The sequence below is a fragment of the Chelmon rostratus genome, chromosome 5, assembly GCF_017976325.1.
Source record: "Chelmon rostratus isolate fCheRos1 chromosome 5, fCheRos1.pri, whole genome shotgun sequence".
Lineage (NCBI taxonomy): Eukaryota > Metazoa > Chordata > Actinopteri > Chaetodontiformes > Chaetodontidae > Chelmon > Chelmon rostratus.
In genome coordinates this window covers 25,550,799-25,564,577 of record NC_055662.1, presented here as the reverse complement: position 1 = coordinate 25,564,577, position 13,779 = coordinate 25,550,799, and the positions used below count along the sequence as shown (strand labels likewise).

Sequence of the window (13,779 nt, the reverse complement as noted above, 5' to 3'; positions counted from 1 at the left end):
AGGTGCAGCTGCTCTCTACAACTGCATCAAGTAGAACCCCCCCAACACACACAAATACACACACACAGTTGAATACACACACACACACACACACACACACACAGAGCTTGGATGTCACAAGACAGGGTTATACGGACAAAGACAAATCTACCATTTTCTTTAATATCTCTGCAACAATCAGCGAGGCACTGCTGAGTTAACACAGGGCCCCACAGAGATGAAAACAATGGCTGGATTCTTCTGGCTTGAAGATGGCTATGGGAAATGGCAGGGATGCCAGGGCCGATAAGTGACCGGGAGGCTCAAGTTACTTCCAGCTGTCTGCAGCCATGCATGCCTCTGCGGAATGTATGGTTCACGCATAATGCAAACCATTTCATTTGCGTAATGCTCATAAAAATCTGGCGGACATATTAAATAAAGTCAACAGCCTCTCACTTGGGCAGGGTTCACATCACAGGAAAGAATCTCCAATCCTCCGAGGAGCGGCGCAGTGCGTCCTCAGCTGAGAAAACACAGACAGTTGAAGACTGTGACCTTGTGAGCGATAATGTTAACTGGATCAATAAAACCAGGCGATAGCAGAAAGCCTGGATGCAACATCTGGAGAGAGCCTGACTCTGGCTTTGTGGCACACACTGAGCTGTGCATAGTAAATGTCCATGAGGACCTGTTGGCATTGTTGGCTGTGCTTGTTTTTTTCCCTTAAACCATAAAACAAAGATTTCCATGTAGACTCAGCAAAACAAAGAGTACATTAGTCTTCTTGTAATTAAAATCACAGGAAATTAAAGGTGATATATATAATCATGCCTGTAAAAGATTAATAGTATTTAACACAGGCTGTATTTTTGTGCTGTAAAGTGAGTTACACTGAAAAACTAGTGTTACCCTGCATTAGCATCACCTCAATACCAGCGAGGGCCTCTTCCTGTCCATTTGGAAAACATAAGTACTTTTTCAAGCTGCTGCACGCTCCAAAAGGAGAGTGCTTTTGGCAGGCTTTGAAGTTCTCAGAAATAATGCTCCTTAAAAGCATCCTCTGCAACACAGAAAAACATGAACATGTATTTCAGTAAAGAGGCGTGAGCGGGCTCTTCTCAGCAGCCATGTAAATCCGCGCTGGAGGACTCTGACATGTTTGATGTCTTTCAAGTCTTTTCATGTTACACCCTTTGCACGAGCAGCATTGATTAGCCTTTGCTAGGGCAACATTCATTCATTCATTATGTTTACTGGAGTCTGTCTGAGGCACTGGCCAGAAATGTGTTGATTCAGTCTGCTTCTCACTGAGTCACATGCTCTAATTTGATCATATAGAAATAAACAGGCAACGCTCATTTCATTAAAATAAGACGCCTTCATTCAGTGTGTTTCTGCACACAAACACCCTCTTGTCTGGCAAACAGGACTCTTCTGGAAAGGGATACTACAGATGCAACAAAACACCAGAGAGAAGGAGAAAGGCAGGAATAAAACTTTCTTTTTTCTTTTCTTTTCCCTTCTCTGCACAGTTTAGTGTTTCAGTTACACCCTTTAGGCAGTAAAAACTGTCATCTAATCATATCCTCACAGTCTTAAATGCCATATACGCCCATACCAGGCTGGAAAGGGGACCTTTCTGTGGATTAAAACGGATATGAGGTTATTTTTGTGAGATCCATGATTGCATGAGGCACTCCCATCCAGACTTAGTGTGATGACTGAGGAGGTGAGCTAATATGGCAGAGCGGTGAGGCAAACGAGTTGTGTAAGTTCATCTGCAGTGGATCCTGCCCTTTGGTTGAAAAGACAAATGTTTGGTCTTTTAAATCTGTTGATCCTTATGTAATGTCTGAAAGAAAGTTGGTACACACTTGATGTTTGCATAATGGGGTCATATGAGGGAATAGGGACTTCAGGATGTTTAAAAATATATTGATGTCATGGATTAATTGACCCTGAATCACTCTAATGTGTTTTGCACATTGCACAGAAATGCATCACGAGACCACATCTATTATAACAATTCTACATTTATGTCGCCTTTTTTTTTTTCTTTTGCTCCATTTTGCAAAATTCAAGCACTACAAAAACGGACGGAGACGTTCTGGAGGGCTCGTCGGATTAATAAAAGAACATAACTTGGGTAGGCTTCAAAGGCGATCAAGTGAGACCTAAATCTCCTGAAGTGAGATAGATGTAGCACATTGTGTGATCTCACATGTCCGCCGCGCACTTTAACTGCCATCATTACAGAGCTTGACAGGGCGGGATTGGCCTGGCAAGACATGTTGGACACACTGCAGCAGATCAGAGGGAAGACAAGGGAAATGCTTTAACACCTCTGAAACAGTGAGGCGAAAATGCGATGCGGGGATGGGAATTACTGCTGAATTAAGCGCCGCTTTGATTGGAAACTGATTGACCGATGGTTGGCAAAACATGAAAGAATGACCTTGAATTCTCCAAAGCGAGTATGGATTGGCACACAGCATCTCTCTCTCTCCTCCCTCTCCTGCTTTCTCCCATCCACTCTCACTGTCTCACTGACATACACACACACACTCTGATAGGAACACACATCACAGGGAGAAACACATACATGGGTATCGACACACATGAGTGCTCCATCTCTGCTTTTTCGCACTCTCTTTAGCGAAGGGAGGGGGGGGTGCACACACAGTCACGTACGACAAGCCAGAGTTGAGAGAGCAACTTCAAAGTAAGGCAGATGCAGGGACAGCACCCTCTGAATAAATTTTCTGGCCACCAGTCGATCTGCCCCCAGGCTAAGATTGTGGCTGTTCGCATCTCTCCTGACCCCTCATCAACTCCCAGTTAAAACCAATCCCGCTCTAACAAGGCAGTCACAGAGAGGAGGGAAGGAGACACGGGTAAATATAAAGGAGATAAAATCCCGTCAGGTGTTGCAGCTATGAGGAAATCCACTTTGAATGCCGGAGTGTCCGGTTTTGTAGAAAGGCACGCGGCGATGAGCAAAATGCGAGGGGCTCCGCACCAACACATAGACCATACCTGAAATGCAGCATTCAGTAATTTTGTACATTTATGACTCCGTCCACAAAAGAATTGTTGTCAAGCAAATCAATGAATGTGCTTTATTTACACACCTGCAACCATCTTGCAACAATAAGCTTCCTTTTGCTTTTGAAACGGTGGCTTTCTCACTTTGGAATCAAGCATTTCAGACACTGTATTTTTTTATTTTATTTATCACATTAGTGTTACATCTCACTGTGCTGCTACAGCTCACTGCGAACAACAGTCTACTTACTGCATGCCAACGGTGCTTAATAACACCCTGCTGAAACTTATGTGTGTGTGCGAAGTGTCAGCATTTAAGAGATATTCCTGTTCAACTGCTTATGCATGTCATTATTATTTTTCCGTGTTGACTTGTTTTAATATTTGATTTCTTTATTAATCATTCATGAGGCTATGGTGCATGAGCACTGAATATTTGTAATTACACCTGCTGGGACATGCACAGTCCATTACATCTCTGACATGTGATACATGTAGAAAAAAAAATCTGCATTTTCTCTGTTTTGTACTGTTTTTTTTTTTTAGTATAGAAAAATATATTAGGCTAGAGTCAAACTAAAGGGTTGCATCATAAATCTGGATGAGCAAAATGAACATCTTCTCTGAGCATCATTTGGAAAATGTATTCTCTCTCAGTCTCTGCATACTGTTGCTCAGAAAAACAATGATATGTACCCTGAGGGCAAATATTCACCTGTGTGTGCAAGCAAGTGCAAACCTGTGTGTTTCTGTGTACAAGAAACCCACTATCCATAACGACCCTGCGTGCAATTCATAGAAGATGCAGTATGCAACCGTATATGTTGCTTTTAACTGAATACAAATACACACAGTGAGGTGCACACGCACACAAACACCCAGGAGGAGTGAGGATCTAATGAGGCCCGTGGAGACACTGCTGAATTTGTCAGTCAACCCTCAGCTTGCTGACACGCGGTCGACAACATCAATGACTTCTTTTCTCAAACAGGGGAAGCCTGTCGGATTGCATCAGAAGCAAAGAGAAGTCTGAGGTCCACTGGACTCGGGCCAAGAGAGCTGGAGATAAGATGGAGAATTTAACAGCTAACTTGTGCCCGCTACACCTTGGAAAACTTTGCAACTCTTGACGCTTCGTGAGCAAACCCTACACTTCTTTAGCGTGCATTTAAGACGGTCACGATTATGATTTATGTGCAGGAACAAAGAAAAAAAAAAAGAAGCTGTAACCACTTCCCTTGTTCTTCCAGGACTGCTTGCAAAACCAGGCCTCCAATCCTGTTCCTCAAATCAACAAAGGGGGCATGTCTTTGAGTCTGGAGAGAGACAGAGAGAAGTGAGCCAGGCTCGTCCTGTCGTAGGAGGCCTGGCTGTTCGGAGGCTTGTTGCCTCACTCTGTCATGCCTACAGTTGTGCCATAATGGGCCACGCTTATCCCAGGTGTTATTGTCTCTCCCTATTGTTTCAGGGCACGCAGACATGCAATTTACATGGCAGTGTGTAATTATGACTTTCTCGCCGAGGCCTGAGCCTGTCATTTTCACACACATGGAGGCAGTGTGGTCTCTGACGGTGCTGGAGACATCAGCTGCTCACGCCACATGATCCACTGCTGCTCAGGTTTACTTCAGCTCTAATGGAGCTTAATGAGGGAAAGACATCAGTTGTGCTTATTCTCATTTACAGCAGGCCCACACAGGCACCAGCGGCTCATGGGAGGATTTACTTCTGGTTTTACTTTTTCCTCTTATGATAATAATAATAATAATAATAATAATAATAATAATAATAATAATAATAACGCACTGGATGCACTTGGTTGCTGTGCTTCCCGTGTACTTCTGCTGAAATGCCCTCGGTGGCGGCTGTGCGTTGGTGGCTGCAGGGTGAAGAATGGCTGATCTACATGGCGGTGAATGAAGTGTCGGTTTTCAGCGCAAACTCCTCCCCTACAGACGGGCTGCGCTTTTCTTCCACTTGAACAAGCAAGTAGTTTTTCAGGGCGCATTCCCCGGCAGCGATGTGGAGGGAAAGGGCGACCACGTCCAGCTGAAATTTTTCTACTTTTGCATCGGCGTTTATTTTATTTTATATTATTTCTCTTTTATAGTTTCTAAACTTTGCGTTTGTGCGCGCGTCGCAGCGACTCGTCGGCTCCGAGTTAGAAGTGAGGAAAACTGCACGCAGACCGTCTCGTGTTTTTTTCTGCCTTTTTTCTTTTTTTTTTGACTCGAGCCATTGTTTCCTTATGCATGGATACGAGGAGATGAAATCGGACGTGTTTCTCGTCGTTGAGTAAGCTCTCGGCCGCTCGGACTGGTAGTTTATGTGGTCCCCGGGCTCTGTAGGAGGAGGAGAGAGAGTCCCATTCCTCAGCAGCACAACAAGGAGAGGCACACAGGGGCCACAAGTTGTCCGCAGGCTGCGAGGGAGGCGAAACTTTGCCAAGTTGCTGCGCATCCGGCCGCTGACGCCAAACATCCATCGCTGTTTTCTACCGACTTTAAACTGGATTATAACCGCAAAGCCCGTCATGGACCGCGGGATCCCGTTCAGAGGATGAGAAGGGAGTTTTGAAACATGAACAGCTTCTTGTAGTTAGTTCACCACTTCAGCGACACGTTTGGACTACACCGATCTGATAAGAAAAAAAAAGTCAATTGTTGTTGCGATTGTTTTTCTGCTCTCGATACTGCAAACACGCTGTTCTGCAAACATGCCACAGCTGAACGGAGGTGGCGGGGATGATTTGGGGGCCAATGATGAAATGATATCCTTCAAAGACGAAGGGGAGCAGGAGGAAAAGATATCCGAGAACGTGTCGGCGGAAAGGGATCTGGATGATGTGAAGTCCTCCTTGGTGAACGAGTCGGAAAGCTCGTCGGACTCAGAGGTAAGGACGCGGCGCGCACAGCACGTCCCACCCCGGGAACGCACTGCCGAACACGGCCACAAATAAGATTTGATGGTGTTGAAAGTTTCAATAGTTTCTTCCCCTCCGTGTTTGTGTGTGTGTGTGTTCTCCCCCTGTCAGCAAGCAGAGAGGCGCCCCCAAACCAGACCCGACTCAGAAAGTTACGAGAAAGCAAGAGACTACTTCAGTGAAGGTAAAGGAAAGGCAGAAACCAGCCTGCTTCGTGTGCTTTAGCCTCCGATCATGTCGCGTTTGTTAACCCTGACTTTTCTTTATCCCCGCAGCACTGAGGAGGCAGCAAGATGGTGGCTTTTTTAAGAGTCCTCACTATCCTGGCTACCCGTTTCTCATGATCCCGGACCTCACCAACCCGTACCTATCCAACGGTTCGCTGTCTCCGAGTGCAAGAACAGTAAGTGTCCCTTGTGGAAGACCCCACTCTTTATTCTTCTCTTCATTTTATCGCACTCTGCAGAAAAAAGAAAAAAACTTTGGCCGTGCGTAAAAGTTCCCTGTGCGCTGCCAGACCGCCATATTCCCTCCGAGTGGCCTCTCAAGGAGTACTAACTACTTCTTTGTTCTTTTTTGGGGGGGGATATACGTTTCTCCCTGCCACCCACCCTCCACAGGGCTCGCGTCTGACAACTTCTCATTCGGCTCAAAGTTCAGACATATTAGTCATTCTTATTTATTTTGAGTGTTTTCTGGCAGCAGCTCTCCTTCAGTTGTATTCTTTATAGTCACCTCACTAAAGCTCATTATGTGCTTTCATTATTAGTTTCCCATATGGACTTGTATCATGCAGCGTAGTTTTTCTATAATGTACTCTTCCATAGTGTAAGTATTTTAACCTGGCACACCCCCACTGGGCTTTTCCTTTTTGTGTTTTGGTGTTTTCGTGGAGATCTTTCCTTAGCATGCAGGCTAGCAGCCATCAACTCGGTGTGTTTTAGCCTCTGCAGGCTTTTTGCTCACATTCTCTGCAGAAAATAAAAAGAGGAGCTGTTCCTGAAGTCACGTCCTACAGAAACAACAATGTAATGCGTCGCTCTGACATATACGGGAGGTATTTCTCTGCAGCGTCCGCAGCAGAGAGACTTTTAAAGTCTAGATAAGCTTGACAGCCTTAAGTAAGTGTTGTTGATGCAGAGTTTGCAATGATTCCTTTACTTGTTGCATCACATCAGTTGTCCACGAAGCTGCAGAGGCGCTTTTAAGCAGCACTGCTGTCGTTGTTAGAGACTGTCGCATTGGTTTGTTTGCTGTTTTTGTGTTTTTTCCAATATGAGCCATAAATATCGCACATACAACAGGTGAATTAAGCATGGACACCTCATAGTCACTTCACAGCAGTTATGCAAACAAGACTAGAGAGAAAGTTCACGAGAAAAATCGACACTAAGATCGAATAACGCGTCGTACGACGATTCCATACTGATTCCAAACAGCAGGACTGTTTAGAACATTAAATGCAGTTTGAACAGGACTATGCAAACTTCCTTGAAATAATCCCTGCTGGAGAGCTGTGTTCTTCCGAGCTCGTCCATCCCCCAATCCATGTCACATCCCCCCAAAAAACAAGTACTTTCGTTAAGGCCTGGCAGGCATCTGACTGAAAAGACACCCCCCCTCCCCCTTTTCTGTCTCCTTTTCACTGTTCCAGGCCCACTCCCCTCGCCTCCCTCTACCTTCCATTCAATTAGAAAGGCGTTAGTTGACCATTGTTATTCTGAGCAGTCTTGATGGCTTCATTGGAGGTCTCCATTGGGGCTCATTAACTAAATGGCTACTCTGCTCACATTAGGTGATACATACCACTGTGTACGTCGTCTCTCTGCTTGCTTTTGGCCACCAGAGTTTCGCAGGAGATAAAAACGCTGGAATATAAATGCATCATGATATTTTGTTCTTTCCCTGAAGGAAACTTAAGCAGTAGTAGTGGTGACAAAAGTCTGATTTTAGCTATTGTCTATCCCCGGCTTTGCTTTGTGCCTCTGGTATGAAATCCTCTCACTTCCTTGTGTTTTTGTCCGGCAAAACAAAGTTGAAAATTAAAACGGCTCTTCCTGTTGCTTGGGGCAAAGTAGCAAATAATTGGAGAGGATTTAAAATTCAGAGGTGTAATCCTCCATATTAGAGGAAAAAAAAAAAAAAGAATGAGGTCAATGGGACAGAGTGAGCTGACACTGTCAATCATCAGCGTGGCAGAAAACACAGAGCCAGACAATAGCTGGCATACTTAGCAGACGTCTTGAGGTCTCCATATTGCGCTCGGCTCAGTGTGAATGCAGTGGATTTGATTGATGAGAGGTTGGACTTGGTGCCTTTTTAGGCCGTTTGTCTTGTTTACACCGGTGGAAGAAATCAGTCGCATCTACTGGATGGTATTCACAAGTGGTCTACGCCTGCTCCTGGCCGACAAGTTCGTTTAACTAAAGAGCTCTGCAGTTAGTTTTCATGCAGAATCGTTGGTGTAGCGCTCTGATCAGCTCCTGAGATAACATTTGCCCGCACCGTGTTGTCACCTCTCTGCTGTCAGGATACAAACAGTCCCCTGCGCCTGCGAGCAGTTTATTACAGTGTGTGTTGGACGGCTCTGCTGGGACTGACAGATTTGTTTTATAAGCGTGGTGTGGTATGTGGTTGTACTTGTGCTGCATGAGGCGCGGTAAAGTTGCGTCTCTTAAACGGATCACGTGATTAATACCAGACAACAGAATCCACATGTAGAGCTGCAGTTTCATGGCTTTGAGCACATTGTAAATATTTTTGTAATTACAGATGGGACAACACGTGCACATGTGTGAAGCGCTTGTACATTTCCTGCATGTATCTATTTACAGGTCTCCCCACTGGTGTGACATCTCAGTATTTTGGTGCCATAGCAAAGCAGTGAAATGCAAGATATTCAGTACTTTTCAGTAATAGATATGAGATGTTGCTCCAGTTGTCGTGCACTGATTTCACTCAGCTATGTGCGACACGGTGGAGGATTTGAGTCCCAAACTTTTAAATTTGGATGTGGCAACCCTATCATGAGCAATGAGAGACAGGCTGACATGGGATCAGCACAGAGTTCCCCCGAGGGCCAAGCATAACTGATTTAAAGCCTGCTCAGAGCTGACATTCTGCTGTAATCCACTGAGAGCTGAGGAGGAGGTTTTATGTTTGCAGAGATGTTCCACCAGACTTCTGCAGCCCGCTGTGGGGTGCGGGGCCAGAGATGCCTTTTCCTCTCCCTCACAGAGTCATCCAGACGAATCCAGCTTATTGCTTGTCGATTCATTGATGTGATTATCGCCGCATTGTTCCCGTAGTGACGGACTCACGCCACATTTAATTGGTGAACACGCACTCTGCTTGACGCCACCACTTGTCAGCTTCATCAGCACTTTCAGATAACTCTGCTAGTACATCATCGTCGTCGCCAAAGTGTGAAATGCCTCTTGTGTGTGAGAGGTGGCGAGCGAGCGAGAGTGAGGTTGGCCACTCGGATATATCTTCATCAAATACGCGGGCATGATTGTTGAATAGAAGATTGTTTGAGATTGAGATACGAGCGGAGAGCTCGGATAAGTCTGAACATGTCAGGGGCTGCGATTGCATGCCTGTCTGACTCCTTTTTTTCCCGTCCTTTCTGTTGCTTTTGGTGCTTAAAAATGTGCAGACAAAGAAAAGTCAACACAGACATTGTCCCGCTGAATAAAAGGGCCTCTCCCTGCATAAGCAAGCGCTGTTTGCATGGAGGTGTCTTTTCATCAGGTGGCTCACTTGGCATTTCACTCACCTTGCCGGGTGCGCGTGTGCGCGAGTGTGCGCACGTGCGTCCATGCGTGCTGCACGATTGTGTGTGTGTGTGTGTAGGCTGTGAGCGTCAGGGGGGTGGGAGGAGGGGCTGTTCAGGTGAGGCTGTGTGGATGCTTTGCAACAGAGGGAACAGTGTAAGGAGCTCACATTCTGACAGCCCTCAGTGTTGTATTCCTGAATGTTAGCGCACAAATATTTTTTCAGCCAAGCACTGTGTCAACAGAGCTAACATTTTTGACTAGGTTGATGGTTTTTAAAAGATTTTTTCTTCAAAGGCAAACACATCTACATCAATTTAGTGGCCCTGTTCAATTAAAAGCAGATTGCCAGCAGCCGCAGAAATGCCATCTCTGGCTCGGGGCTCTTTGCCTGGAGTGATTAATTTTGATAATGAACTCATTGCTGGGCCTCGAAATTAAATTAAAATTGGCAAATAAAAATATTGTTTTGAAATATGAAATGAATCATGATCTCGTTTGAGAAACGAGGGGGAGATATTTGGACTCGTGTTTGCGCTCTGACGCTTTAAAATAGAAGCGTTTCAATTGATTTAAGTATAAATTTGTTACACGTTTCAACAGTTGTAAGTCTCAGCAATTACTTTTTTATTACATAGGGGTAATCAAGTCAGGTCTAATTAGTGCAACAGAAACCAAAGCAGTTTATTGAGGTGATTATACACCCGTAACGTTCTGCAAATGTTCCATTTTACGCGCCTTAACATGTATAAATCACTCACTCGTCTAAATCATTAAATGTCTGGAGACAGTTTTTGTTTTCTGTGGCGTTAGAAGCTTCACACACAACTTTACTTATGGAGTTTTGCAGGATCCTGCATGCTCACTTCCTAACAGCGCTTGTATAGAACTGTGTGAAATGGTGTCAGTCCTGGTCTGTATCCTTCCCTCTTTGGTCTCTGTGGAAAGCACGAGTTGGCGTCAATTCCTCCCGCTACCCCATAGCCTGCTAGTTCGCTACCTAACCCACCCACTCGCCCGCCTGACATTAGAAATTCTGTTTATAGCGCTCTCTGGCTTCTCGAGCGCGGGGCCCATCAGGAGCATCTCAGCACCCTTTGAGGAAAGGATAACCAACATCTCCCCTCTCCAGCCGCAGACTCCCCATGTTCAGTGACATCAATGAATCCCTTTGATGTGCCAAGCTGAATATGTGTGCAAATGTGTTTTTATCAATTAATGTGTTTTTCTCATTTGCTATGTTTGGCCAGAGCTGCTGCACAGTTTGGAACATCGCTTCTCCCTGTGAAAATCTGGGTGAACTTGTGTCTGAGTTGAGAAACGTTTAGCCAGAGGTGGACACCTCTAACACCTGAGTTCACTCCGAGGTCTCTGAAGCAGTTTAAACATGCGTTGTTGGCCACATCTGTTCAATATCCCAAACACCAGAACAATCCTGCTGTAGAGTTCAGTATTAAAGCGTTTCAACAAACCAATTTGCAGAGGAAACTTCTGTTCATGTCTACACACGTTCGTCTCTACCATCAAACAGTCGCTGTCCTCATGCAGTAGATGGTCAGTGTAGGATTGAGCCATTATGAGACTCAAAGACAGCAGTTGAGGTTGAAGCAGTGAACATCCAAAGCTGCACTCCTCCACAGCTGCACGTGCTCAAAAAAAGTAAAAGAAGCGTTCCTGGAGATGGAGATGTGGGAGGTGGAGACATGTCTCATGTGTCATGTGAATACCGACTTAGTCATGTCTGTTCTGTGGTATTAACCTGGAGTCCTGGTGCAGGAGGGGGAGGGTGGGCCCACCTCCTGGATTTATCAGGGGGGTAGTCAGACTGCCAGGTGACCACAGTCCTGAAACTGTTTGTCCTGAAACAGTTTCTGACCGTGGATTAATCGTCAAACTTGTTCATCCAGTAAAAATCCTTTAAATCCAAACGTGAGCTGCTTCTTTTCTCCTTTTTCTGTCATCTCAGCAATGCAAGACGCTACAGCTGCAACCGGTGATTATTTTCATGATACGGTTACCTGTTGATTAATTGTTTTGGCTAAAACATTTCAGAAAATAGTGAAAAATGTGCATTATTTTTCCCCAGAGCCCAAAGCGACATATTCGCGTTGCTTGTTTGCGTGAGAAACGGTCCAAAACCTGAAGATATTCAGTTCACTGGCAAATCTGACGAAGAAAACAGCAAATTCTCGCAGTCGAGAAGCTGGAAGCAGTGAGTTTAGGTGAATCTCTGCTTAACAGATCATTGAAATAGTAGCTGATTCATTTACCTTTCAGATCAGCTGATAATGAAAATAGTCCTTACTCGCAGCCAAGTGAGGGGGGGGCGTGGGTTGACAGTAAACAGTAAATTGGACTGTCCCATATAAGTACATGTGGACCTTTCATAGCCATAACCACTACTGTTTAGCTCACATAAAGAAATGTTTTCCCTCCATAATTGTACCTTAAACGCTTCACTCCATGCTAATAAAACGTGATTGTACAGCAGGAAGAAAAAGCAAAAGCTCTAAACAGGATTTCATCAGTCTGGTATTCCAAGCAGCTGTTTTCAGTTTAAGCACTGCAGGCAGCAGGAGAGAGAGAGCGAGCAGGCAGGAGGAGAGATTGTTGATGAGATGTGGTGGTGGGAGCTTAAACTGGGGCAGATACGGGTCCCGCTATTCCTTCGCCTGTTATCCCGAGGTGGGCCGGCTTCCAGACCTTGAGGCACTCACTTATCTGAGGGATTCTGTCTCCCACAGAGCGCCGTTTTCCCCGCCGACGACCACAATGCTTTGCCATTCCCTTACAGTCGCGGCCCAATCAGCACGCAGCGGGAGGCTATCAGATCGTGCACAAGTTGCATCAGTACTACTGAGATTTGTCTCCGGCTTCGCTTCAGTTCACATGCGGGCCGTGGAAATGCGCTCTCCCTGCTCCCGGCCTGTGAAAGGCCATGTCATACAAGTATGTGTGTAGTATCAGTGAGGTTGTAGTGGTCATACTAAATTAAGAAGTGGATGGATATCCGTCCAGGATGAGGTTAGCTGACAGCGAGCGGAGCAGCTGTTCTTCTTGTAGAAGTTATAAATCAGCGCGGCTGCTTCCCCCTGAGTTTGTCCTGTAATGGTGGAGCCGCTGGTGCAGCTCACGTCCCCTGACGGACACATGTCACGTCAGCACGTTGCACCTGCGTACATGTGCGACCTGCTGCACACAGGCATTAACCTGCGTATGGGTGACTGGATTAGCTGTAACTTTCATAAGTTATTGCTTCACTGATTAAAGTCCATTATTCCCCTCTGTCTTTCATATATTTTATGTGGATTTGTTATAGTTAAAAAGCCACAGATAAAAACATATTCTATAAACTTAGAGATGTAACCGATGAGGTAACTGATAAGACTGACGTGCCATCTGTAATCTGAATTTAGCTCTGCCTTTAAAAACACTAGTGTGTATGCAATGGATCATATGTTTGACTACATAAATCTTGAAGGGGGCTGCGGGGAATTTTCCATGTTTAATACGTTTATATGAGCAGGATACATGTTACTATACAGTTACTTTTACTGAGCTTGTCTTAAATACAAGGGGGCAAGATAAGCTTTAAGAGAAGGGGGTTGAAATAGAGTTTGTATAATGTGTTACACTACACAACTGCTTTATCGCACAAGTAGTTAATGAAGCAAAATCAGTGACAGCATTATTTTAAACTCAGTTGTTTGAGCTGTTCTTGTCAGTGTCAATGTATTCCCATAGTGGTTTGCATGATATCGTACAAAAAGTGCACACTTTCATTTTATATTGTACAAAACAGCCATATTTTCGTAACATTACTTAAATTAAATTTGTTTATTTGTCAAATGACCGTGGAATTACTTGGTAAAACTGTCGGGGTTAAAGCTGGTGATAGGATAGACTCGTTTTTGATGGATGATGCCTGGATGAGTTCATATGGTCTGAATTTGTTTGTGTAAATATCAGTTTGTTCCCACTGTCAGCGTTCCCATGAGGTCAGGCTGCCTGACGTCCTAATATTGTCCTAATATTGATAATAACTTAACCTTT

The 13,779-nt window shown here is 44.9% G+C and overlaps 1 protein-coding gene across 2 annotated transcripts in view; it reads left to right on the top strand.

Moving 5' to 3' along the window:
• The first annotated feature begins 5,018 nt into the window (after positions 1-5,018).
• The window catches only part of tcf7l1b (transcription factor 7 like 1b), a 31,540-nt gene continuing 22,779 nt past the window's right edge, over positions 5,019-13,779 (top strand). For both annotated transcript variants that reach the window (XM_041936742.1, XM_041936743.1), the window contains exons 1-3: positions 5,019-5,920; positions 6,062-6,134; positions 6,226-6,353. In XM_041936742.1, the coding sequence (XP_041792676.1) occupies positions 5,744-5,920; positions 6,062-6,134; positions 6,226-6,353 (378 nt within the window). In that variant the 5' untranslated portion in view covers positions 5,019-5,743. The remainder of the gene's footprint in view (positions 5,921-6,061; positions 6,135-6,225; positions 6,354-13,779) is intronic.